The 27724-nt window shown below is 41.9% G+C and overlaps 1 protein-coding gene and 1 long non-coding RNA gene across 2 annotated transcripts in view; one reads left to right on the forward strand and one right to left on the reverse strand.

The window, feature by feature from the left end:
* Positions 1-611: 611 nt before the first annotated feature.
* LOC147268323 (zinc finger E-box-binding homeobox 2) lies at positions 612-27692 on the reverse strand. Its single transcript, XM_086199822.1, has 8 exons — positions 27415-27692; positions 8723-9001; positions 7316-7519; positions 5260-5453; positions 5013-5124; positions 3252-4753; positions 2977-3160; positions 612-2868 (listed from the first exon to the last, which is right to left on the reverse strand). Exons 1-8 carry the CDS (start codon positions 27473-27475, stop codon positions 2219-2221), a joined length of 3186 nt encoding a protein of 1061 aa, XP_086055948.1. The 5' UTR covers positions 27476-27692; the 3' UTR covers positions 612-2218.
* Positions 6143-27724, forward strand: part of LOC147268324 (uncharacterized) — a 64842-nt gene continuing 43260 nt past the window's right edge. Inside the window, exon 1 of the long non-coding RNA XR_015112124.1 lies at positions 6143-6198. This is a non-coding gene — a long non-coding RNA (uncharacterized LOC147268324). The remainder of the gene's footprint in view (positions 6199-27724) is intronic.

Genomic DNA, 27724 nt, shown 5'->3' on the forward strand with positions numbered 1-27724 from the left:
TGGAGCGTGTTGCAAATGATTCTGATTCTGAAACTCAGCCTGTGGTAACTCTTTCAAATCTCAAATATAAATCAAGATCGCTCTGCATTAAATGTCATCTTAGTCAGACCTCTTTTAGTCACGCCAAAAATCAGCCAAGCAATTGCAGAATCATCATAACATAAGCAAAGCTTGTTGCTACAGTTGATTAAAACTGTTAAAACATGGCACTCGGCTGAAAACTCAACCACATCATCCTGCAGAGTTTGTTCACTTTAGCAGAGAGTAAAAGAGAACATGTCTAGCGTCAGCCGACCTGCTCAGCGACTGCACGCCTCAGCCGCATACAAAGGTTAAGAAGCTCAAAGCGGCTGTCACCGAAGAAGCATCATGCAAAGAGACCAACCCACAAAGCAGTTGTGTTAAACAAGCCTGTATATCAGTAGAGATGTAAAATGGGATGCTAATACCCCAGCTGTCATATGCTGGTCAAAGTCTGTCATGATGTTTAAGAACATGTGTTTTTAAGGAACCTGCTGGTAAACTTCTTGTTAGTTCCAACCGGCCGTAGAACCCTGCAGCACTTTCAAAATTAAAAATAATTTTTCAACCTTTTTATTTACAAACACCAATAAAATACAAGAATCTCCTGATAAAGTATGTACAATTTATTACAAATACGCACGAACATGCAAAAAAAATATATATAAAATGTGGATACAAAAGTTGCATTGATTCCAGTAAAAAAAGGAAAAAAATACTGCTAAATAAAGTGTGCAGATAATGTATAAAAGTAAACATTTTAGGCCTGCTCCTTTTTTTTTTTGTTCTTTTTTTGGCCCAGAAATAACAGGTAAGGAACTGAGCAGTTGGCGCTGTGACACCTGCACGTCTTTGGCGATAAACACCCACAAGTGTCTTTGATGCACAGTGTGCATCGATGCTACAAGCTTAGTCACACCTCATGCACCACCATCTTATCTAGTTGTACCATGGCTTTGTCAGATTACTCACAGTGTCTGAGCACATCTAAGGCACATTTCACGTCGACTACACCGCAGTCGAAAAGAGGAAGTTAAAAAGGATGTGTATGTCCTGAGTCTTGACCCACTCACCACACCTTAACAGACAGCCCAAACTTGTCATAGTTCTGCACAGGATGAAAATAGGTTGTGGCAGATGTAAATTATTAGGAGAAATAAACAGACCTTTTCTTTTTTTTGTTTTACTATTCAATTAAATAAAAACAGCTCAGTTTGAACATTACACAAACAGACAGTGCAAGTTTTATTTGGTCCTTCAAAGAAAAATTGACCTCATCTTTTGCCCCTCTCAAACCTCATGAAGGAAGGATTGGTCCCCAGCAAGGCGTGTGATTAAGAGCGCAGTCCACTGCTTTTTGATTATACAATAAATAAACAACCACCCACCATTTTGCTGCAAAAAAAGTCTTCCTGTTTTTGCTGCTTGCTCCATATACCACATACATTGCTAATTAGCTAAAGCAATTGAGCACCACAGTTAACCAGAGATGAGCTGTTTGTACCACGTGATTTCACAGCATAAATAACAAATACTTGTGTACTTAGTGGCTTTGGGACAAAGTAGCTTGTGTAAAATGTCATCTAAACATTTTCCTAAGAGAGAGGTAAAGATACGTGTCGAATAGAAACAATGAATAGGAAGAAGTTCATCTTTCTTGCATTTCTTGAGGAGAATAAATAACCTTTTGAGGCAATTCTGATTAATATGAAGACATTTGTAACCTTTAACCTTAAATGATGTGCTGCTTTGCCATGGCAAACAACTTCCTCTGGGTATGATTAATTTTACCCTGCTCACTCAACAGTTTTTCAGAAAATACATATTTTATCCAGCTAGATCCTGGATATAAGCTGTAGGATGTGCAACGGCAAGTGAGACTGCATTGGCACCTCTGGCTGTGTGTAATAAAATCCAAGCAACTTTTTTTAAACTGTTGTGGCAAACATTAAATAATACAAGAAACACACATATGCAAAAAGTCTCTCCTGCATGATAAAACATTGTATTGTCACCTGTTTTTGGTTTGTATGGCTTCGTCCATCTTAAGGCCATCTATGCTTTGGCTGTTGCATATCGATGTAAAAATGAGTGGATCTGTTACATATATGAGAAAACAAATCTATCAAATGTATTTCTATGTACAGTATATGCATTGCTCTGTTTTTGTGTTTTTTTTTTTTTTCTTCATGTCACCTCAAGTTTTTATTCTGGGTAAATCTGTTAAATCCAGTTCACATTGGTCCAAGTCTCCATTCTGCTGCTCATTGTGTCTGTCCCAGAGCTGTCTCTCTGCATGCTCAGTAAGGTTTCCCACAGTGCAACTGTCTCTCTCATTTTGCTCTCTATTCTCCTCTCTTGGTGATTCTTGGATGGAGTTACCTTCCAGCTGCTCCTCTGCTAAACATACATTTGCCTCTTCCACATGCCCATTACAGACTCCTGCCTCTTTATCTTCCTCCTCCTCCTCTTCCTCCTCCTCCTCCTCCTCCTCCTCTTTTAGAGGCTCTGAAACTCCATCCAGACTTGAATCACTAAGGAAAGAGTGTGGAGTTTGATTATCCTCCATGGACAGGGGAGTCTCCACAGCTGGGTGGCCCCTGATATTGTGGCTTGCCCCTGGAGTGAGAGGCATTTCCTCGTGGTCTTGATCCGGATCCTGGTCTTTGCTGCAGTAAGCGTAGCGGTGGTTCATGTGCTGCGAGTAAGAGCCAGAGTGAGAGAAACGTTTGCCGCACTTGTCACATTGGTAGGGTTTCTCTCCAGAGTGCAGCCTGCTGTGCTCAATCAGATGGTGCTTATGCTTGAAGGCCTTGTTGCACACCTGGCACTCATAAGGACGCTTGCCTGCAATGAATGTAGAAAAAAAAAAGTTAAATATACATACTCTGAAACATATACTTTGCTACATCCACCAAAATATTCGCAGGATAAAGAGTTCTTTTGGCTACAAACCTGTGTGTTCGTATTTGTGTCGGAGTAGAGAGCTGCTCTTCTGGAAGGTTTTTTCACAAATGTCGCAAGCGTACAGCCCCTCATCCGTCTTCTTTAGGCGCTTCCTCCCTGGCCCTCCATCTCCCTCCAACCCTTCATCCATGAGAGAGAGGTAGTCTAGAGCTCCACGGCTTAACACTTCACCCTGCAGAGACAAAGTGATGCTTTAATTCTTGTGGTTCTCTACTTTTTAAGGGGTTTACAATATTTAGATCTGAAAGTGAAGTTGTACTGACCATGAGTGCTTGCCTCTCCTGGTGGATCTTTTTCAGTGCTGCCTCTGCATCTGCCTCCATCATGTAAGCCATTGGAGAGAGAAATCTAGGGCTGTTTGCTGGCTGGCTGAACGGAACTGATGTGAAGCCATCATGCCCTGAGAGCCCTAAACCAGTCTGGTTGAAGATAGGAAATCTGTTGTATAAGGGGCCTGGAAACACAGGAGCAGCACCACTGAAGATTGGGTGATGGTGAAGGGGTCGATGTGAAGGTTGGGTTGGACTCTGTCGTCTTAGCTGTTTGGTCCCGAGCTCTCTCCTCTCTCGTCTGGCTGAGTCGCCATTGACAGTTTTTTGCCTCCCCTCTTGGTCTGGGAGTTGCTTACGCAGAGAGAGATCCAGAGGTTCATTCTGTGCAGACCAGGGGTTCTGGGATGAAGAGCGTTCAGGTGGGCAGCTGGTAAGGTCCAGGCAGACAGGAGAACCCAGTCCTGAAGATGGAATTCTCCTTCTGGCTCTAGGTGATGACATCTCTGAGGAATGGATGATAGATGGGCTGGGACTGCCCTTTTCCTGGTTGGACCAGTACACCTGTGAGGACAAGGGGTCATGGTAGGGCTGTGGAGGGGAATGCATAGCAACTAGAAGCTGTTGTGGTACTGAGTGCCAGCTGGGCTTCTGTAATGGTGATTTATTCCCTGAAAGGCCATTGGTTACTTCATTCGGTTTGCTGTTCTCAGACTGGAGAGAAGCTCGAGAGAAGAACAGAGGTGGCGAGTGCTGGTCTTTGCTGTGAAGACCCTCAGGCAACTCCATTGCCTTTTGGTTCATCTTACACAGGTAGCGCTCATGCTGCAGGAGCACAACCACATTTGGGAACAGTTGGGAGCACCAACGGCACGTTACACCGAGAACACCTCTCTCCCCTTCGCCTGACCTCACTACACTTGTACCCCTGTCTGGTGACACCTTCTTATCAGGTCCTCCTCCATTGTATATCACCCTCATTTCCTCCACAGCAGCTCCTCCTCGATCCGTCTCCTCATCATTCTTCACCTGAAGCATATCCTGAAGCATCTGCTCAAACTTGGTCCCAGAGTGGAGGTAAGGCAGCAGGGTGGTCCCTTTTAGGATACTGGTCCTGAGAGAAAGCTCCGCTGAGGTGTCCCAAAGCTGAGCAAGGTCTGAAGCTCTGGGGAAGCCTGTGATCTTCTGGTTGGCATCCTGCACTGCAAGCAGATGAGGATCCTCTGGCACTCGGCCCAGAGACCTGTGACCATCTTGGGTGTGTGAAGCTAAAGGAGAACCCTTGTCATTACTGTTTCTCTCCCTGCCTGCAGAGGGAGACGTTGGAAATGAGTGGTGATAGGAGCTGTGGCCATTGAAGGTACCGCTTGTTCCTCCTAAACTTCCCCCTCCATTTCCTCCGACACTAAGGCACTTTTTGCTGCTTAAGTGAGAGCTGTAGGAGCCAGAGTGAGAGAAGCGTTTCTTGCAGTTGGCGCACTCGTATGGTTTTTCCCCTAAGAGATGCGATAAAGACAGGAAACATTTGTTTAGAGAGTAGGTTGAATAGCTTCTGTGTGACTGTTGTCTTTTCTCATTTTTCATAATTTTCTCACCCTGTCATGAATTATTTTAACTTGTTTTCTGTCAACAAACCAAACTGCTTTAGATATAATTTTCCACCAAACTGACACAATAAATAAGGACAAGTGATAGAGTGAAAACAATAGCAAATTGATGGGTGAGCATGGATGTTTGGTTGTTATTCTGTCTCACCGCTGTGGATGCGGAGATGCTCTTTGAGGTGGTGTTTGTACTTGAAAGCTTTCCCACACTGCAGACATTTAAACTTCCTCGTCTCCATGCCTTGATCCAAAGTGATGGCATTCTAGGGTGACAGGGCAGTCATTAGCTTTAAACTGCAACCGATTTAGGCAGACATTTCAGGGATGGTGAAGAAGTATGGTTGTCAACACAGAGTTATAATTAAATACCGCCACACCACTAAATGGTCCTTCCTCACCTTGTCTTGCACTTGGTTGTGAAGTACCAGGTGCCGCTCCATCTGGGCCCTGTGGTTGGCGGTGTATCCACACAGCGGGCAGACCATGTGGCCCCCCCCTCTCTCCCGACAATATTTGATGTGGTCCCTCAGAGAAGATCCACGCTGGTATGTCCTGTGACAGAACGGACAAGCCTGCTGGCTCCTCCCTGTATCTGGAGTGCATGAACAGCAAGGTGGTAAAAGAAAAGAAGGTAAAATAATTTTGATAAATCCATACATTCAAATTCAGTTTAGGGTCACATGCAGTTGGAGCCTATATGTCAACTTGTATGGGGGGGAGGGGGGATTAATCCTTTTTATGAAACTTGTTGGATGGAGGGGGTGAGCCTGAGACAAAGAGGGAGATGTGTTTATCTCAGGCCTCACACCTATTTCTAAGCCTTCCTGTCTGATATGACATTCGCAGAATGAATAGTGTGTATTTTACAAGGCCTAAGTATAATCATAACACCCCTGAGGTGACTGCAAACGTGTCAGAATCAATATGCCCCTGTTTCATACTTAATGCAGCTAGATCAAGCAAAAATGAAAAGAAACATTATTCAGGGTGAAATCTTGAAATGACAGGATAGCAGTGGATAAATATCTGTGATCAAAGATGATGATAATCCATCTTGGTTTTGGTGCTTCACTAATTTGATAACATCGGTGGCATCTTACCTTACTCTGAGGAAACTAATTAAAATAAAAAAAACATATCTTTCAAATAGATTTCACTTATTTATTCATATAATAATAATAATAATAATAATAATAATAATAATAATAATAATAATAATAATTGAGATTGACAGGACATTGAATGTAATGCCTTCAAAATGGCGGACATACAAGCGTTAACATTAGCATTAGTTTTAAAAGCTCGGACCCGATACACTTAACCGGAAAACCACGAAGGTAAGACTTGTGTAAAATGAATAGTGTTAAGTTGCTTGTTCTGTGAGTTTTGGGCCGAGAGCGACATGTTTTAAATCTGTTGCTATGTTTTCGCTGTGTGCTTATCTTGAGGAATTGTGTTATTTATTTGGTTTTTAGATAAGATTGGTTGTCACGGGCAGTTAGCCTAGCTTCGTCCTGTCATGAGCTAATGCTACATGCTACATACGACATATACATTAAACGGCCTGCGCAAAGACCGTTTCTATTGAAAGATGTGTCACTCGTCGCTGAGGGCTGGAACGCTCCTTCTCAACAGGTGACGAGACGCATTTTGCTGTACTACAAAGTGTCTTATGATTTAAAAAAACAACAACTAATGACTTTATCAGATGATGTTTAATCGTTTATGACACAACTTTTTCTTCTTTTTTAACAAGTCACATGATCTAAGAATAAATTCAGAGGACTTAGAATGACTATTTTTTTGGGGGGGGGGCGCAGGTGTTTTATCACAGTGGCACATTGGATCGATGTAAAAAGAGAACAAAATGGTGAAATTTACTCGTAATTATTGCTAGTGCACACAGTAACATTATAAAATATCACGATTAGTATTTCAGTATCACATTATTAGTTTTTGTGGCTGACAGAGGGTTGTTGCTGCTGTTTGTTTTGAATCTTGTGTTCAGTAACAGTTTTGTTCCGCCTTTCCTGTCAGTGCAGTTACTGAAAGCGATAGCTTAATTTCATTATTATTGCAGAGTCTCCATTTGGATGTGGGGGCACAAGGGAGCACAAGGCCCTGTGGGTTCCCTCCCCAGGACTGCCTTTTAATAGGCAAGTGGAACAACTTGTTGATTTCCTGTGCAGAATCATTGCAGCTGTGTTGTGGGGGTGGGACATTATATTGCTATAAATTGTGTCATACTGCTTCTTGTCAAAATTTTATATATATATATATATATATATATATATATATATATACACACACACACACACATTGCGTTTCCTTCCATTACACATATTTTGATGAATCATAGATAAATTGTCTTATCATGTATCAACGATATGGCAGTAGTATAATGTCATGAGCTGCTCTGTGGTTGTCATCCCTGGCTGTGTCACAGCAGCCTACCTGCTCCCTCAGGTGAGCAGTGCTGAGCTCCCGGTGACCAGATAGCAGGTGGCAGCTCATCGTGCCTGCTGCCCAGATGGTGCACAGCTGCTGAGCCATTATGGGTCAGATGATCCAAAAGACTGGCTGGGGCTGAGGCCTTCTTCAGCAGGAACTCATAATAGGCCAGGTCATCCACGTCATTCTGGGAGTCTGAGTTCTTACCTGTACAGAGGAAAATAGATGCAGGAACTGAAATAGATAAACGACTGTAATACTTTTTTTTTTTTTTTTTTTTTTACATCAGAGCCGTATGTGACGAGTATGTGCCAGTCAGTGAATGTAGCTTTGAGAAAAGGCCTTATAAAAGCCACCGTGATGTAATAAATACAACACAGACAACAAGCAAGCTCAGAAAACCATCACACGCACCATAAAAGCGCTTCTGCAGTCAGAGGCAGATTGAAATAACCTAAGATCGTGGGTGTTTGTTTGCTCTTGCCATGTATCAGTGCTGCCAAGCCCCCCCCCCCCAAAAAAGTGTTATCAGTATGGGTTTAACATTTACATATTTTCTTGTGCGAGTGTGATTGCATATTCACTCATTTGTGTGTAAATGTACAGAAAGTGTGCCAAAAGAGAGTAAAAGTGACACTGCATTGAATCAAATAGAACTGAATTGTATACTTAAAGACTGACCGATGAAACAGTCAGCTCGCGGAAGTGGTAGGCCAAGTATTAAACATGATTTTTAAGAATTTTTTTTTTCATTTTTCGCCCCTGAGTGCAGTGACAGGCAGACCAGGCAAAGAAAAACCACAGATGTACATAAAGAAGAAGAGAGGGCGCCTCCTATCTCAACTCAAGCCAGTCAGCTTTGCTCACAGCGACTTTGAGGAAGATTTTTCAAATGTTTGCAGATGTTGGCATATTTTGAGCTGTTTTTTTATGTGGTGAAGGGAAGAGCCTGTGCGGCTGAGCGCTGTAAAAACTCAGCTTTGCCTTCATCAGGCAAGGCCAAATCACACGAGCGAGGGAGCTAAGTGATTGTTAGTAGGCAAGCCGCGTGAGCCTTTGATCTCTCCTAAATAAAAGGGAAAGCCTCACGTCGTGCAGTGCTGATTTCAGTACCGTAACGTCACCTCTTTGATGCATGGAAATATTGTGACATTGTGTGGGATGAGTTCTTTTGTCATGCTTTCAGAGGGCTGCCTTTTCAAAGAGAAGAGTGAGAGACAGGAACAGCTTGTAGGGAAGGCACGGTTTCACAAGGAGCTGATATGAAGGTGCATCTTGAGGGCTTTTGAAAAACGCTGGAGGTGTGTTGCATCAGAAAAACACTGTAAATGTGTTTACTCTTACTGTAGTGACTAGACCTCCATAACGCGCTCAAACACAGGACAGTGTCATAATTTAGAAAAAACTTACAGTACATCCTCATGTCCTGATCTCCCTCCTTGTCGGTGGCGGTTCGGCTGTCTTCTGCAGCCTCGGCCTCTGGTTCCCCCTGAGCCCAGAAGTTCCTGCTACCGGGACTGAGGCTGTGCGGCTGTGTTGATAGAGCGGGGCTGCCGGGTTCCTCCGTCCCCTCACTTGGTGTCAGACTTGTCTTGTCCAGGCTCTCCTGGCAGTCCTGGGGCTCCAGGCTCCAGAGGCCCACCTCATCCTCCCCCTCAGACCCCAGTGAAGCCACCTGCTCTGCATCCACTGTTGGAAGGAGAGAACCAGAGATGTTGAGCAGATGAGTCATGTTTGAGTGCCATGACAAAAAAGCTCAAGTAAATTTAAGAGGTGCAATTTTGCTGGTATAAAGGCCTAAAAGTTAAGCATCATTTTATTGCATCCAAATATAAATCGATTTTTTAGAAACAACATACAGCGTTTGTGTGCCATCTCATTTCAATTGACATTTAGTGTGTTGAGCTAAAGTGCAATGCTACATAATGACAGGGAACTGAAACCCAACTGGGGAAAAACACAAGCAAAAATTCAAATGGTTAATTTAAAGTAAAGAAGGCTTCCTTGAAGACAAAAAAAAGAAGAAAGTACATTTTCACTTTCTACTTTTTATATGTCTTTAGTTCTTCTGTAAGCAAATGCAGTAAAATCATCTGAATGTGGAGTTTTCCTTTTTTTTATCGCAAGCTGTTGCGTATGGTTTGTGTGATTCGATGTGTGGCTAATGATCAAGCAGACATGTTGAGCACGCAACAGTTAGGAAACAGAACTATAAAATGAAGGTCTCTAGCAGACTCGGGTTAATGACATCTTATTATATCGCAAATATTTCATGGTGTAACACTTGAAAGGATTCAAAATCTTAACGGTAGTAATTCGAATAATGATAGTTATTTAAATGTTCATTTTATGACACTCAGTGTCACCTTACATTGGATAATATCAAACCATAAAAATACATGTAAAATAAAAATACACCAATCAACAAATAGTAAAGAGAAAAAGACAAGAATAATCAATAGCATAGGCATTTAAAAGCTGAACACATGAGATTAAAATCGACATTTAGTAAACGTAAGACGAAGTTGGCGTAATTTAGAGTGAATAGGCTAGTTTAAATAGGTTTGAGAGCAGTTTTGTTTCATGGTCCTTTTGATAATTTACAGCACAATTTAGACAGAAACATTTCTGAGACTAAAAACAAAAGTCTTAATATTTAATTTAGAAGAAAAAAAACTCCAGTTTCTAAACTAAACGCAGCCTGTTTTATGTTGCTGTTATTTCGCAAGAATAATCATAAATGACATTCATATTCTTTACATTAAATAAGTGTTAACTAAAAAAACAACATGTGCAATCGTTAATTGTAAATATCCTTTTTATGTCTGCATTGATTCATGTACTCAAACATAACAGGGATGTCATGTAGCAAGAGATAAATAACATATTGTAATTCCAAAGTGTAACCTCAGTACCCAGACAAAGCAGAAATGAAAAGGCGCATGACATTTTCCCATGGCAAAGACAATAAATGGCAATCACAAACACATGCCAGGGATTTCAGCTGTAGACTCTTATTTCCAAGGATTTTTTGAGGGCTCTCTGCTTTCCTCTCACTGATTGGCAATATCTAATCACAACCAAGTAATGCCCATTTAAGAACACAAATAGTCTCCTTGTCGTGCCTTTGAAATATACCATCAGAGAAAGTTAAACTATTGTCAGGGGGAGCCAACATGACGAGGACTGCCCTCTGTTTTTTTTTAACGTTGCTGTGAAAATAAAGTTTCTGATCTGATAGCAGTTGCACGGTGACATCATCAAATTACTTGTTAGTATTAAATCCATATCGTGTTACAGCTCGTTATGTTAAAAAAAGAAATCCACACGCACATTAAAGTGCAGTGTCTATTAATTAAACTGTCAAAGCAACACTTAGGTTTGCCTAAAAGAATTTTCTTGTGAGCTGTTCCATCTCCATCCTGACATTCACCAGCTCACAGTGACACAAGCCAGCGAGAGAGAGAGAGAGAGAGAGAGAGAGAGAGATTTTAGCCAGTTTACCTCATCTCAACATGCACTCGCTCTGTTCCCAGAACCCGTGGACCCGTTGCTGCAAAGGGGGCACTTGTGTGTCTGCCTTGCCTCTGACTAGCATATCAGCTCATCTCAAAATGTACCGCCTACACTTGTATCTGTTTGTATCAGCACAGAGTTTGCAGAGCCTCGGCTTGATTCATAAGCAGAACGCTGATTCCATGCTGGGACAGTAAAACCTGCTAACGCGGGGCAGAATGACTTGTTTTTATTGGGGATGAAAGTGATCATAAAACATGCCTCCCTGCTGCAGGCAGCTATGAACTCCTGTGATGTAGCTGAGTTCGACCTATCAGCCCTGCAGGAGTTCCTGGGATGATAAGACACACCACTGGGGCTAAAAAGAGAACAATCTGGTCTAGATTAGAGTCAAATTGGCTCTAATGTTCCCTCCCATGACAGTGACTGACACTGGGCCTAAATGTGATGCCATTAAAGCAGCACCGCACTGGGATGGCTTTCATTATCTGGCCTGTTGATTTATTTATTTGGATAGCCATTGCATCCTTGAGCATTTTTTTTTCTTTCTTTTTGTTGTTTTTGTTGTTGGAGTAAAATCTTTGAAGAATGCCAGGGTTGTGTTTTTTTTCTTCTTCTTTGGATCGTCTGCAAACAGAGGTCAAGGTACAACATGCAGTGTGAGAGTTTGGATTCGGTTGTTAGAAGATACAAAATATCACACATACACACAGGAAAGTAAACAGGAGTGGTGAGCACTGTAGTGTGTGTGGGAAGAATGTGACTCATATCCAGATTGTGTTAACTGAACGGTGCTGCATCATGCTTGACAGTGTTGAACACTGCTGGGGACTGTTGCTGATGGTTAGACAACAACAATGTGTTCAGGACAAACCCTGCAGCACTATTTTAATCTGTCTCACTGACTGAAACTGAAATAAATGACCCTGGGAAAGTAACTCTGCTCCTCAAAACAACAGCAACAACAATAACCTACTTCTGATCATTTCAGATATGATAAGAAGGTTAAAAAAAACAAACAAAATCGGTGCTATTTTAAGCCGACAGTGAAACAAATAATGAGTCAAAAATGCAAATGAAAATATGTGAAACACTGAACGACCGATGGAAAAATCCTCAGTTTTTTATTATTGCACCTTTGTCTCTCAACAGACACTTTTAGTGAAGGTCTACAGCATTTCTGCAGGGTTTCTATCATCAAGGGCATATGTACATGAACACGCTATAAGCTGCAGTTTATTTTACGACGCAGACATGTGATCCGGGAATGACATAGCAATTACGTGGTTAAATGGTAAACACACAATAATTACCTCAAAATTACCTTGTTTGTTTCTCTTGGTTTGAAGCGGCAGGCCCCATTTACCAGGCCCTGCGTTTATACTTTGGGTTTAATACGAGTGTGTGTGAATGTGTGTGATGAGGTCAAGTTTTTGTCAAGTAATAATATGTAGCGTTTGCCACAGGCATTTGATTTCATTGAAACATTTAAAATATATACATATATATTAGCGATAATCTGTTAAAAATGTTTCATATATATACAAATACTTTTAATAATGATAAATGTTATACACACTCCAAAGGAAGTAATATTCGTGTAACTCCTCATATGCATAATTTTAATAAGCATCACAAATTTTTGATGTACACATTACAGTCACATGTCATCATTTCAAACGATACACTATGTAAGTGGAAAAACTGCCGCAAGAAAAGAAACAGGACTGAATACACACTCAGGCACAAGTAAGAAGATCCAGCATGTTTCTTTCAAATGAGTCGTATTTATCACAAATATATCCAAACACACACTCTGATTTTAGTTAAATGATGTGTCCTCTGTGATAGTTTCAAAGGCCTCTGCAGATAAACTCTATATTGGACTGAATAAATAACCACGCGAAGGTCACAGACGCCCACTCACTAAACAAAAAGCAAGTGCAGGAAGATGTGGGTCAGTGTGCATGTTTGCGCGTCTGTGTGTATGTGTGTGTGTTTTGTCATATTACTGTACCTATGAGAGCAGCTCGGAGACGAGGTCAATCCATATTCATTTGCAGAGAACACTCATGTCAAAAACTATGACTTGTTGAAGTACATCATAGAAATCATGGAATTAATTCTTACTGTGGTCGCTCGCCTATTCATACATGCTGACTGATATTCATACAATGAGTCAGGGGAGGACCACAACCAAGCAAACACCTCCCACCTGATTGTCTGCATCTCAGCAGCAACTCCCTCCATATCTCAGGCTGACGGGTGCTTTTGAGCTTGGGCCCTTAGCCAGGTTTCCTTTTCAATGTATAGTGACAGTTGGATTTTATTTTAACATGCTCTAAAAGCTGGATAAAAATGTTCTGTCATCCGCTGAAGGGAACAATTGAATTCACTTTTGGTAAAAATGGGTATCAATCTAAAGTGTTGCCATCAGATCATCGGAAAATATATGATGACAACAACGTTCCGAAATGAGTTTAATTTATTTGACAGAAATTCCCTTTTCATGAATTTTCCTCTCAGTGGTTACCTCACTTTGGAATTTAACTCCTGATGTCAATTCACCCGAATGTTATATAGATTATATCATGAATGGTGACAGCAAATTGAAGATTATGTGCTCTAAATTACATGTTAACCAATGGCAATGGTGGTAATGTGATGTTTTGCAGCAATTTTATTGCATTTCTGTGGCAAGAGAAGAGGAAGCGCAAACATTCTTGTCTAATGATGGTCAAAATAACCGCAAACACATTGATATGTAAGTCAGTTAAGCTTTACTTCAATTGATTGCAGTCATTTCTTTGCTAGTTTGGCAACTGGCCACAAAAAAAAGCCAGCAATTGCTCGCTGGTATGAATAAACTGAAACTGTGACTCTGTGACTGGGGTTGTAAAAGTCACAGAAAAGCGTGTCGTGTGAGCCATCTTTAAAGAGCTAATGTTAGCGGAAGGTGTAAGAAGATGGCTGCATGAACTACATGAGAAAGAAAGGAAGAAACGAAGGGGAAGAGAGAAAAAGTGAGACGTACATCAGTGAGGGGACTTGAGGACAAAAAGAAAGAGAGGGATTTAAGTGTCAAAACGTCCCTGACACAAATCCTCCAACTGACTGAAAAACAAGCTACAGAGGGAAATTCCCTCAACAGACACACACACACACACACACTCTCACTCACACAAATTAGGGTGTAAAGAATCAAACAGGGAGCAACACTGGCTTGCTGCTGCAGAGGAAGACGACATGATCAAGCACAAAGAGATGACAATAACCGAGTGTGTATCTGCCCGTGTGTGTGTGTGTGTGTGTGTCTGTGGTGTGTATTTGTTTTTATGAAATGCTCCAGTAGTATCTGAACTAAAGTCAGCGATAGAGAAGTTCAAGCTCAAGCGATGGCACAGCAGCAAAGTCACAGCTCGATGCCTCTAGAGGTCCCGCTCATTAGGCGATACCACCCTGTCACAGCGTTTAAACTGCCACCACAGAATGTGCAGCCGAGGGCCAACATCTGCACTTTGAAGGACGCGGCGGCACACAGAAAAATAAACACCAAGCAAATTTTCTCATATTGATTAAGACTACATAGGCAGAAGCACGCACAGAGGCGGCACAATTCTGCGCACTAAGCAGCGACCACTTTACTAAAAAAACACTGCGTTGGAACTATTTTGTCTTTCTTCAGTGTGGCTTTTAATGATTCTGCTCAATTAGAGCCTTTGTGACATAAAAACGGAGCCCCCTTTTGGCATTTTATTAGCTTCAAAGCCACCAAGCTTTTCACTGCTACCAGTTGCATAGTTGATTTGTCTCAGTGACCGTGATGGTGTTAATTTCATAATTCACATCTGAGCTTGCAGTAAGATTTGAGAGCCCCCCCGCCCCTCCCGATTCTGGAACATTTAAGGTGGTGTTGTGTACAGTGCTCTTTCAGGCTTCTTAAAATCAATTGATATCAGTATGACTTATCTGTTTTTCCTCTATCTATACGTCACATCTCTGCACCACATAGTGGAAAAGTGCTTTAACAGACTTATCAAAAAGATTATTAACCAACAGGCAATCAAGCAGAAAAATATCCACAGCAAAATCAATTTGAAAAAGCTGCTAATTTAGGATACAAGCTGAGCTAAACCAGGATGTAAACGCTGTTAACGGTACTGACTTTTATCTTTCACCTTAAGAACCATGGTTTTGATTTGCATCGTTCTAATCTGTGTGTGAATTTACTTAACAAAATTGCATCACGTGTTTTAGACTGAGATTAAAACTGATGATTTTTTCCAGCTGCAACAAGAAGATACCGTGATGACAGAGTGCCAAACACACACCCAACATATGCTCAGTAGTGCTTTCTGTGCTCCCACACTGTGTTTTGAGTCAAACAAATACAAGTGAGAGTGTATTTAGAGTGGAAATATGTCCAAAATGAATTTCTCCAAAAAGTGTCAGTGATTTCACAACTGAGGAGAGCCCTCTTACTCACTTTTTGAAACAGATTACATGGAACTGCAAATATAGATGCATGGAGAGGCGGCGTGAAGAAGCAAAAACACACTTGCAGCGAATATTTTCATGCCCACTGGTAGATTCCCACCCAAGCTCTGTATTCTTAGATTGTGGTAAGTCAACTGAACACACTCGTGATATAATTTTGTAGTCAAGAATGTTTCCTAGTGATGGCTTCCTTTAACTTGAATTGCTTCACATTTCATAAAACAAAGAGTCACAATTAGCTTCTCATTTTGTGTATTATTACAATAGCTGTTAGCTTCTGTTTTTTGATAGTTTGCTGTTTTAACAGCAAACGGACTTCCCAGAATGGGGGTCAGGACCCCCTGGGGGGGGGCTGGAGTGAGGTCATACGATGATTTCCAGATATCAAACAGACTGACAAATTATTTTACAACCCTTTAAGATTTCATTTCATCAGTTTAAATTTTGCTGTGTGTGTGTGTGTGTGTGTGTGTCTGCAAAGCATACAAACTTCAACTCCCTCTAGCAATTGCAGTTTAAGTCGGTGAGTTGGGGCTTCACTTATTCATTGTTTTTGATAAATACTAAAAATGAAAAAGAATCGTCCAAATATTTGAAGATATATGGAAATGCTGTAATTTGATGCGAGTGACTTCAACGCATCTGCTGCGAGAATTGATACGCTATTTCCTTTGAGCCACTTTATGGGAACATAAACACCTCCTGCTGTTGTTAGCTGTTTACAAAACAGAATCATCTGCTTTTATAACCAAAAAGATGGCATTTAGTTTTGTCTCTTAGCAGAAATGAACCATGGTGTGAGTAAAGAGGTGTGGAATGAGTGTTTGTGGTTGTCTGTCTTCTTCCTTTATAGGTTTCCTGTATGCTGCTGCCTGCATGTTTGCCATCATGTTTACCTGTCCTATTACCTGAAAACCCTACTAGGCCCCCTTCAAAGCAGACAGACATGTGAGTGTGCGACAGAGGAGAGAGGAAGCTGCCACCACATTTAGGGCTATGACAAGTATATGTACAAAAGAAAGATAATGTTATTTTATTCAGTTCTTTAGCAAATAAAAACTGGTGTGCAAACTCATCCCTACAGATCTGATATGTTTAGGAATGAGTTCTTCCATCAACAATCGTCCAGGACATTGACACCGTTTGACTCGCCTGTAATGTGTGACTGTAATGAAAAGTCATGTAGAAAAACCATTTCCACAGACCAAAAAGAGCGAACACTCCCGGCCTCTCTGATCGTGCCCACCTATGTCACGCTGAGCTGTTAGACTCATTTAACATGCCAGTGACTCACCAGTATCAACAAGTTGACCTAACTTCTACACGTGTGTGTGGGGATTCATTCGACTCGCCACCGTGTTCGAGCTCATCGTGCCCCGAGCACATCTGCTGCGCTAAAAGGAGAACTGATGTTAGTGAGAAAGGTTAGCTCGGTTAGAGGCACACGTTATTTCGAGTTGGCCCTCCGCCTTCCCATGTGGCCTGCGCTGGTTTCCGTGTAGCGAGGGACCGGTGCTGGAATGCAGTAACAGTCACAGAGGGACCCACGCGCTCACCACACTATGAATCAAAACCAAAACTCCACTTCATTAGGCTCCTGCATTGCAAAGACTCTCACACCACTCTATAAATACCCGTCTCCCCCCTCCAAATTTGTTTTCCCTCTTTTCCTTTACATATGAAAATGCTCAAGGACTGTTCCAGCTTTCTGATGTGGCTCTTTATTTTGTTCGTTGGCGCAAGAAACCACACAATAGTGGCTCCTTTTGAATATTAAAACATTCTCTGACGAGCACAAAGGTTCTGAAGTTTTTTAATAGGGGTGTACACTAAATAAAACTTAGCTTTGAGCTTAAATTAAGAGCTGCACACTGTGGGATTTGGTTGGTTCAGCTAGAGCTGCAACTTTCAGTCACTCTCGATGGGAGATTTGTTTTGAGGGAAAAACAAATCCCACAGGCTTTGTCTCCTTTAAACATCTGTAAATAACATCTGTTGGAGGTGTTTTGCGCGATATGGTGTTTTGTTCTTGAAAGGCACAATTTATTGTGTAAAAGTCCCCAAATCCGAGTGCTAAAAGCATCTTAAAAACACCAGATATATTAAGAATTATGAGGCAGCCACATTCAGATTTTGGAGCTCAAAGCAGTGTATGTGTGTGTGTGTGTGTGTGTGTGTGTGGGGGGGGGGGGGGGTGACACACTCATAACATCGCCTACCTCCACTGTTCCTGCCATGTCACTCCCCTACACACACATAAAACGTATCATGGCACAGAGTTTAGAAGTTCATCATTATGATAAAATAATTTGCTTTGTAATGATGAACGCTTCAACAGCGCCGGCCTGGAGTGGAGACACAGCTGAACCTGGTCTGGTTAACATACTGACAGGGCGCCATCCTCTGGTGCACATTAACATTACAAGCTCCAGCGAAGAAATGATGCTGCACTGAAACTTTTCAACTTACCACTGTGACCTCAGAGACTTTGAATCACAGAAATGTTGCCTTTCGAATGTGTTTTCTTTCTCTTAATCCAGCACATACCATTTCCTTTCTCTTGCTGCTCCTTTTTTTCTCTCTCTCTCTCTGTCTCACTCATTCTTTCTCTCTTTTTCCGTGTGTCATGTACAAAGATACATGACACAAAAGAAAAAAAGAGGAACACAGAGTTTTGCGGTTGTACATTTCTGATTAGAATGATGCACGTCATGTTGCACAATAACCTAGGCAAATAAGTTTCACCTTGATGCACTTCAATGTGAAGGTGAGTGAGTGTGTGTGTGTACGTGTGTATGTATGTGTGTGTACGTGTGAGCGAGCCTGAACCGTTGCCTCGAAAAAGAAACTAATCAAAGTCGAAGAGAAAAATGCAAAGGCAGCAGAACTGCACCAGTGTGTGTGCATGTCATTACTGACCTGGCCCAGTTGGAGAACAGACTGATGGAGAGAAAGAAAGAGAGAGAGAGAGAGTGAAATAATGTATATAAGAATGACTCAACAGGTTTAAAAAAGGTTTAAAAAGCAAACTTGGAAAGTTTAAGAGGATCTTTGATGTGTATCAGAAGAGGAAAGCAGCCTTGCGACTGGGACGACAGTAATTTTAAGTCGAAGCAGAAGGCTGGCTGACTAGCTGCTTTGCTGGCTAGCTGGCTGACTGCCTGGCTGACTGACTGTGGGCTTTGATGGCGCTGACTGTTTGAAGTGGTTTTCGGGGGATGGGGGGCTGCGTGTGGTGTCAGTGGGACAGGGGAGGTGCTCAAGAAAGGGGGGGGGGGGGACTGTGATGGCGACCGTATAGCGATGGGGAAGCCCGAGCTGGGAGGAGCGGATGGATGGATGGATGGATGGATGGACGGAGAGGGTGGGGGTGGGGGTGGGGGTGGGGGGCATGAGGAAAAGGAAGGATAAAAATGGAAATAGAGCGAAAGAGATAGGAGGTAGAAGAGCTGATACAGATGGCAAGGATTAAGACGAATTACAGGGATGATAAAGGAAGAGGAAAAAAAAAGATGAAAGCAAGAAATGTTGCAAAACAGAGGAAGGGAGAAAAAGAAAGCCAGTGAGCTAAAGCCTCCAGATCTGTGGCAGTATAACGCCTGGACACATTCACACCTACAGCACCAATTATTTCTATCATTTGGATGACGTTACCTTCCTCTGATATGCTGCCCAGCGGCCTTATGACTGACTTCCCCTTCCATTTCTCCTGCAACGCTGCACACATGCACCATATAATCATAACTATTCTGTTTCCCTGAGATGCCACAGCTGACCACACATTCAAACTGAAAAACGCTGTACAACCTCAGAATGTTATTCGGTCTCCTTTCCTATTAATTTTCTTTTATTAGTGTTCGACCTTTCAACCTTCCTCTCGTTTTTTTTTTTGTTTTTTTCTTTTTTGGTCCTTTTGCTGAGCCAAAATTCTAACCTGCCACGTAACATGAGAAATTCTTTAAAAAGAGATGAGATAAGAATATCTACTAGATCGTTGCAGAGAGATAAGTGACAGTTTAGTTGTGTAGCTTCCTTTCTCTCAGTGAATACTTCCGCTGAATTGATTCTGTTCTGTCTCATACCTGAACTTCCAAAGATGACTGCTATTCAACCGTCTAAGCGAATGATGAGAGTTGGGCTTTCACAGTCCTGATGCATCAGACTTGGGGGGGGGGGGGGGCACCTGATATGACCTGATAAACAATGAATTCTCCTAAACTCCACCAAAATCACCATTGTCATCACTGAGTGAATGAATGAATAAATATACATCTTTTTGGACAGTTCAAGAATTACTTAAAACATCTGCAGGGCAAATGGCGTCCTGCCTCTGAAAGCACGTCCGTTAGAGAGAGGCATTAAAAACAGGACGCCCTCAGCACAAGAGGCTGAGAGTCAGATATACATTTACGCTCTTAAAGCTTGATGTTACTGTGTTATAAAACACAGGAGCATACACGATGGAATGTGTTTACTCCCTTCCAGGTGGAGTGTGTGTGTATGTGTGTGTGAGGCGAGGGTGGTACCAGGTGATCACAGGTACAGAGGGAGAGAGGGGGGAGAGAACTGGCTGACCTCTCCCAAACCTTTCCTCTCACGCAGGCAGTCCAAGCTTTACTTGAAATATCAAACCTTGTTGCCAGATCCAATTTATGGTTGTGGACTGCACAGGTTACAGTTTTTATTTTTATTGCTACTTGTTACACACGATTATGATTCTGATGACTATCAACTAACCTCTCCAAGGTGCCGGAGAACCAGGGCTAATTCTATAATGGTCTTATGAGCCCATGATTTTGCACCATTGTGATAATACATCAGGCATCTCATCTGGATTGGCCAGCCTTCTCACGGTTAGGATGCATGGCTGGCTGGAACTCATCTGATTCATCAATAGATTGATTGAAGAGTTGAAAATTGATGCTCAAACTCATCTTGAGAATTGTTTAAGTAAAATGAAGGGTTGCTGCTTTAAAAATGTGTCCTTGAACGCAATATTGAAGCCTTAATTCCCCCTGATGAGCTGGTTGGCAGTGTGTGTGTGTGTGTGTGTGTGTGTGTGTGTGTGTGCGTGTGTGTGAATAAGAAAACTTTGTAAAGCATTTTGAGGTCCATAAATGTAGAAAAGTGCTCTAACTTTCATTCTTTTAATGGTATACAGAATAGTATACCTTGAAAGACAGTGTTAATCATGTCTTTGTGAGTAAGTTGAAGTTTTTAAGTTAAGTTTTAATTCATAATTAATTTATGACAGATTTCCAAGTGGAACACTGTGACTGGAGCGATCAAAATTGAGAGTTTTTCATGAGAAACGCCCTCTGTGTATTTGCTGAAGCTGTCAAATTTCAAGTGTATAATGTGGAGCTGCCACAGGGAGTCATTTGTTGTCAGAACCAGGGTGTTCTAATGAACTGAACCAGGGTGTTCTAATGAACAGAACCAGGGTGTTCTAATGAACAGAACCAGGGTGTTCTGGTGAACAGAACCAGGGTGTTCTAATGAACTGAACCAGGGTGTTCTAGTGAACAGAACCAGGGTGTTCTAGTGAACTGAACCAGGGTATTGGTGGTGAAGACACACCGAGGTACAATACCACACTATTTCTAAGCTAAAGCTATCTAATGAATCTTAGCCATGTCTAATTTGTTCTATATATCATATGACTCGATCATCACAAACTGTTCTGATACACTTTCTGTCTCCTATGTGTGTGTGTGTGTGGTCTCCTCTCCGATACCCCCCCCCCACCACCACCACCAGCACCACCACCACCGCCACCACCAACAAGGCCCACCCCCACCTCATTTGAACATGTAAATGAAAGCAAGTCTTCTTTCAACTGAACCCAGTTCATTGTGAAGGTTGAATCCTTTTAAACATCTGTTTACCCGGTTGGAAGGTGACGTTGTGTTGCCGGAGCAGTGTGATGCTAAAACAAAAATGTGTCTGAAACAAAGTAAAGTTTCTCCTGATTTATTGTCTGAAAATACCCTTTTAGAGTCAGAATGTTTGGAAGCAATCATACATTGGAGTGAATCAAGTCAGGACCAGCGCAGACACAAGAAATGGTTTGAAATTGATGCTTTTCATGTAATTTATATTTACAGCAAGAGTTAACATGACTGGACTTTGATTTAAGATGAAAATAAATTGACTTTAGTGTCTCTATAAACTCTTAAGTAGGTACATAATATGTGGGGATGTGATCCAAAAGATAGTTTCCATCTCAATTTATTCACTATGTTTCATCTATCCAGTGGATGAAAGCTTCAGCTGATCAGTTAGCTTGATTGATGATTTCTCTTTTGAGACTTCTAAATGTCTTTGGTCACCAGTGTGAGTGCTGCGAATGGTATGTTGAAAGATTTGTCTACAAAAAAGAAAAAAAAGGGATTTAAGTGGTAAAAGAAAAGCAATGAGAAGCAAATTTTAGGAAACACTGACATTCAAACTAGCAGGTGTGAAGCTATGGGGGCCTCGGTGCTTAAATGCCCCCTCCTGTGTGCTGCTCACCACAAACTGTTCCTCTTTAGCCCACCACCCTGATATCTGGCTCCCTCGCCGGCAAATACTGGCAGACTCTCAGCCAGCTGAGGGGGGCCTGCCTGCCTGCCAGGCTGCTCTCCCTTCGAGTCTCTCCCCCCTCCCTCTGCCACCCATCTGGGCCCTGTGATACACGACAGCTGAAGCGGCTTTCCAAATTTAATTTGAGGTGTGATAAAACAGCACATATCTATAAATTGTGTGCAGAGTCTGCCTATCTGGACACTTTGAACTTCTTTCCTCTGTCAAACATGTGCAGCGTATCAAACGCACAATATCCAGGCTGTCTGCACAAAAGGAAATTCTACAAATAGACTTAATAGGGAGGAGCGTGCCAGAGCAAGGACAAAGAACCAACTAATAACACTGCAAATGGAATGTTGCAGATCAGAATTCAGCTTCTATCAGATCCGATATCTGTGTGTCAGTTAGAGGCTGTGAGCTACACAGTCGGTGTTATATGTGTGAAAAGTGCACTTACACACACACACAAGCGCATTTACTTAATTCACTTTTGGGATATTTACATAGACTTACATTTGTTTCCTGCAGACTCTGCATAACCCCTAGTTATCTAATCCAAACCACTGATCCAAAAATCTGTGTTTTACCAAGCACTTTTGTTTTTTTTTGCCCATGGTGGAATCTGCTTTGTGTCCCCAAAAAAGTGGTTTAAGTCATACACACTTGCATACACACCTCATGAGTTCTATTTGTGTCATACACCCAAGTTTCTAATCAAGTCATGTGGTCACTATGAAGCTGCTCCATTCCGTTAGGAGAATTTTAACTATTCCTAAGACGCCACAAGATTCCACTTTTATCTTCTCATGTATTAGTTTGATTAATTTCAGTCACATGGGTATGAAAGAGAAAACTATATTATGTTGCAATAGGCAGAAATTGAATTTTGGACATCTTCACAAAGGAGATTCAAAAAAGTTATGTGCAAAGGGAGATAAGAAAAAACAAGCTTTCACATTTATTAATTCTGTTGCCAAACGTCCAAAATAGCCGCTCCAGGACCAGAAGAACAGCGTGGCAGCTATGCGTCAGGAATGTACAGTAAGACGTGGGACTGATGAGCAATAATTGAATAAATATGTGAAAAATACCAGAGGGACTCAATCAAGGGATTCCCCATTTCTGCTATGCAGATCTGGCGTCAAACTCGAGGGGACGGGAGAGATGTGTGACACTCGGAGCTGTGGGAACATTGATCAAAATATACGGAAACACTTTGATTAGCCCGCATTAAGTCTTCCATCCCGTCTCTTCTTTCTCTGCTCTTCACGCCCTCCATCTCTTGTCTTCTCATGCCAAAGAACTGTTTTTGCTGTCTCCAGCCCTGTCAACCCCATCAACTCCCCACCTCTGTCATCATCCTCGTCTTTCTTCCTCTTCTGTCCCACCCACCCGCTGGTCCTGACGCCTGAGCTGAGCCCCTTGAAGAGTCCTGGTAATAAACTGTGGTGCCTGGGCTCTTCATTGCTGTCTCGCTCTCCCCACCCCTCGTCCCAGAGCACCGATACATCTGCCGTTATAGTCGACCCGGTCCAAAATGCCCGGCCCCTTCGCTCTGTACAGTACAAGCGTGTCACTCTCTCTTGTTCCAAACTTTTCCCCTTCTTCTCTCCCTCTTTCTCTTTTACTCTCTCTCTCTTTTTTTTCTACCCGAGTCCTTTGTGTACAGTGTGCTATGCTCACTGTGGCAGCACAGTGCCAGAAAAACCCACACAAACACACATGTATGCACACACGTACACAGTCACAGACACACAGCTGGGCCCCAGCTGCATACAAAGACTGGGGTTTGGAAATCAATGAAGGAGAAAGAAGAAAAGGGGAAAGGAGTTTAAATAAATTGGCACTTGAAAAAAGAAGGAAAATGAGAAAGAGGGAGCGAGGGAAACGGAGAGAGAGAGAATGCTGTCTCCTAAAAAAAAAAAAGGCCAATCAACTCAACAACATGTTCGATGGATGAACAAAACATAAAGCGCAGGGGACTAAATATGTTCTTCAAAACGTTCAACCCTGCGTTTGATTCAGGAGTTTGAATGAGTGCGATCAGTTGTGGTGGTGTCGGATGCCTGTGTGGCAGCAGGGGAAGGGCCTGCCAACAACAGCCAGCGCACTTAACGCTGACAAAAATGTAATCCAAACTGTGTCGCTACTCAAAATATCAAATAAACAATTATTGATTTGCATCATTTTGTTTCAGTAGCGCAAAGCACAAGGAAGGACGCTGTTACTTTACCGACGTAGAAGTAGAAATAACCAGATAATTCTGATCAAAGTAAAAACCTCCGTTTGAAATTCTACTTTAGGAGAAGTATCTGATATCACGTTTGTTCGACTTACAAAAGTAAAAGTACATATTCTACACGGTATTTGTGTATTACAGTTCTTGGGAGTGTTCAGTCCTTGAACCTCTCACCTCTAATCTGCTATGATTATGCCCCCTTGACTTCGGCTGGCCTCACACTTGAAAGTACATAACCGTCATCAGCTTTTCGTTTTCAATACGGAGCCTTTTTCTTCAAAGATAATTGTAATGGAGTAAACGGTAAACTAGAAGTTGGAGTAGCGGAGCACAGTCTCCCTAAAGTGCAAACGAGTACTGATTATGTGCTCTTGTAAATTGGCAAGCTTCAAATTTGAAAGAACACCACCATCGTCATCTTCATCATGGGTTTATTTTTCTGTGCAAAATCTTTTTCTCCTTTCAAGTAACTGATGAACTGACACAAATGATTGTTGCAGAGTAAAATGTTCAATGTGTCCTTTGAAATAGTGGGAATAAGTACAGGTCCCTTTAACTTTGTACTTAAGTACTTGAGTAAAAGCGGAGGAACTATCCAGCTTTACATTTAAAGTTTAAGGGTGACGGAAGTTTGATCAGACACATCTTCGGAAGTGTTTGAAAACATCAATCCATCTTCACCAAGCCCACATTTAGACATTAAAACTTGAGCTGAGGAATTTCAGCGTTATCTCTTATTGTAAGGAGTAAATGTCATTACAGCAATCGCTGTTTGAACTGCCAATTAATTCTCACTCACATCTTTCACTCACAGCCAGTAAATGCATGCCATCATTTCAAATGTTCCCCTCATCAGTCCCAGGACTGTTGGCAGGGCTGCTTTCAATCTGCCAGCAACAAAGAGTAGTAATTTCCTCACATGGTTTGATATTGGTGAACATTGACAGTTTTATTGGGGGAGACAGAGACATAATCAATAGGCGCCTTGGAGAGAGAAGAAAATTCAGCCTATGTTTTTTTCTCTTTTGTCTGGTTTGGATAGGATCCCCAAATTGCTGTCTTATGAGTCGGGCCTGCCAAATTCATTTGGTTTTATCAAGGACCTTTAACTCTGTGCTCGCACAGCCGCCTGCAGCCCAGCGCATTCCAGATCCTACACACAGCGATAATGCACACGTTTGCACGCTGACATGAGGTTGCACGCGCACTACACCATACACACTCACACAATCCTAGTGATGATTGTGTGTGTGTGTGTGTGTGTGTGTGTGTGTGTGTGTGTGTGTGTGTGTGTGTGTGTGCGTGTGTGCAATTTACACATACCAGCTCAGATAATGCATGCGGACAGTGGAGAAGGCATATAAAAGCAGCCCGCATTAATGACCTCACGGAGGATTTACTGTAGATGTGATATTAAATACAGTAATGCAGCAGGCAGTATATTAAGCAACTGGACTGTTTGTGTTTGTCACCTGATAAGTGCCAGTTCCTTTTGTGTAAGTGTGCCTCTGCATGATGGTTTTCACGACAGACTGGCGCTGTTGATTTGTGAAACAGAATGCAGTCGGTCGACAAACTGCTATGTGACAATAAAAGGTGAGAATTTGTGTGTGTGTGTGTGTGTGTGTGTGTGTGATTGTGTGTGTGTGATTGTGAGTACGTATGCACAGACATGAGTACCCGTTAACACTAAGCAGCCAGAGAAGGATCTCACCCTGGTGACACCGCTGAGCTTCACAGCTCTCTGAATAAAATAAGGAAGCACTTACAGCAAACTAATAAACTGTATAAGCAAACAGACTCTTTACAAGCTTCACTGCGGCTTTTCATGAACCTTCAGTGAGTTTCGGGGAATCATGCACTCTCTACTGTGACAGGACAAAATATCCTGGAGGAAAGCAAGAGGGAGAAACATTAACAATTAACTTAATACTTCTAACTCTGGGGGTGGGGGTGTTACTGCTATATTTGCATTTGGTTAGATTTGTTAATTAGTTAAAGTGCATGGCTTGCATGCATTACCCCCCTAATATGGATTTGATAGACAAGACATGCCGCTAACGCACATCACCTATTGACCCCATTATAATTAGAATATTTTACAACAAGGTTGAAAGATTTAATGGTTGGTTTACATTTGCTTAGTCAAATTTAGGGTAGGACATTGTTGCGGCTAATTAGAGAAGGTTCTAGGAAAAGGAACACACAATTTGAGCGCTCATCAGCCCAGATTGTTTATATGTGTGTCCACCACATGTGTTTATGCCTGTTAATATGAAACTCTATCTGATGCACACAGAAAAAGGCTTTAAACTCTCTCCCATTTATGATTTTTTTTTGGAGGGAGTAGAGCCGATTAAAAAAACTGATAATTAAAATCATACAAACATTGCAATGTAATGCTCAATAAAGTAGTGTGGTAGGATAAATTAGAGATGAACAATTTAAATAAGGTAGGCTGTAAAGTGTAGAAGTCATTCCATACAATACACCACCTATGATACAAACATTATGGGGGAAAAAAACTACAAGTCCCAATAGGAATTCTTACTTTTATATCAGACACACTTTAAAAAAAAAAAAATTCAAACCGTAACATTCTGGTTTTAATTGTGTTTTAACTTTATGAAAAGACATAGCAAAGAATTTATAAGGTTGAAGGAAGCCACCCAGGCTATTCCGCATTAATACAACTCACTTTTATATCCTAAAAAGAAGTCCTTAAGTGGAGTAAAACTCGTGAAAACATGTTGTAAAATTAAGTTGCAACAAAAACCAGACAAGGATCACAATTCACCTTAAATACAAGCAATATAAACGACTGTTTTATTAAAACGCACTAAAGTACAACAAAACTCGAGCTTATAAAATATATTTTTAATAGAAGACACAAAGTCTGAGTGACTTCACCAGAGGGTTTATGACACGTGAATCCGTCTACACCGGGATGATGTAACTTGGATTCAGAAAAATAAACGTTTGCAGGTCGTGCATCTTCTATCTGTTCAGGAGCTTTCACAGAAGCCCCAGACTCGCTCGCACCTCTTTAGCGCAGCGTTGCCAAGGTGCGCAGGTAGTCTCACCGGTTGGCACCCTGTACAAAATTGCTCATCCATTCAATTTACTCTAAAAGCCATGAAGCAAAAGTTTTGTGCAGTAAACTACAACAGTTGTTAAAGATGAGTTTATCCTCTATAAGATACGAGAGGGTCCGTCCTCCAGCGACATCTGCCTGCATCCTTCACCAACTTATTAAAAGTTTACAGCGCGGCACGGTTCTCACCTCGGTTCCTCCTCGGGTTGGCTTGTTTCCTCCGTTTGCCCCGACTTTCCTCTGTCATCATCACGCTTGATGTCGCCTCACAAAGTTGTCCAGGGAGCGGTGCGAGTGTGTGTTTGTCCTGAGTGTCTGCCGGAGAATGACTGGCGTTGAGGCATCGCCCTCGGTCACAGCGGGAGACGCAGACCTTGATGGGACTCCAAGTGGAGGCGACGAGCCGTGAGGAGGAGTGATGTCAGCAGCAGAGGTTGGCCCTGAGGTCAGCCTTGGCATCGTAAACACGCACACCTTAGTCATTTACAAAGTCACGCAT

The sequence above is a fragment of the Aulostomus chinensis genome, chromosome 3 (genome assembly GCF_037954235.1).
Source record: "Aulostomus chinensis isolate RoL2024-O1b breed Wild chromosome 3, RoL_Achi_v1.0, whole genome shotgun sequence".
In the NCBI taxonomy this organism is placed as follows: domain Eukaryota; kingdom Metazoa; phylum Chordata; class Actinopteri; order Syngnathiformes; family Aulostomidae; genus Aulostomus; species Aulostomus chinensis.

Excerpts from the sequence above, each read along its gene's own strand:
- LOC147268323 (XM_086199822.1), bottom strand. The coding sequence starts at position 27,475 with ATGATGACAGAGGAAAGTCGGGGCAAACGGAGGAAACAAGCCAACCCG. Across the intron at positions 7,520-8,722 it reads TCAGGACATGAGGATGTACT|GTAAGAACTCAGACTCCCAG; the intron begins GTAAGTTTTTTC and ends TCCTCTGTACAG. Across the intron at positions 3,161-3,251 it reads AGGAGAGGCAAGCACTCATG|GGTGAAGTGTTAAGCCGTGG; the intron begins GTCAGTACAACT and ends TTGTCTCTGCAG.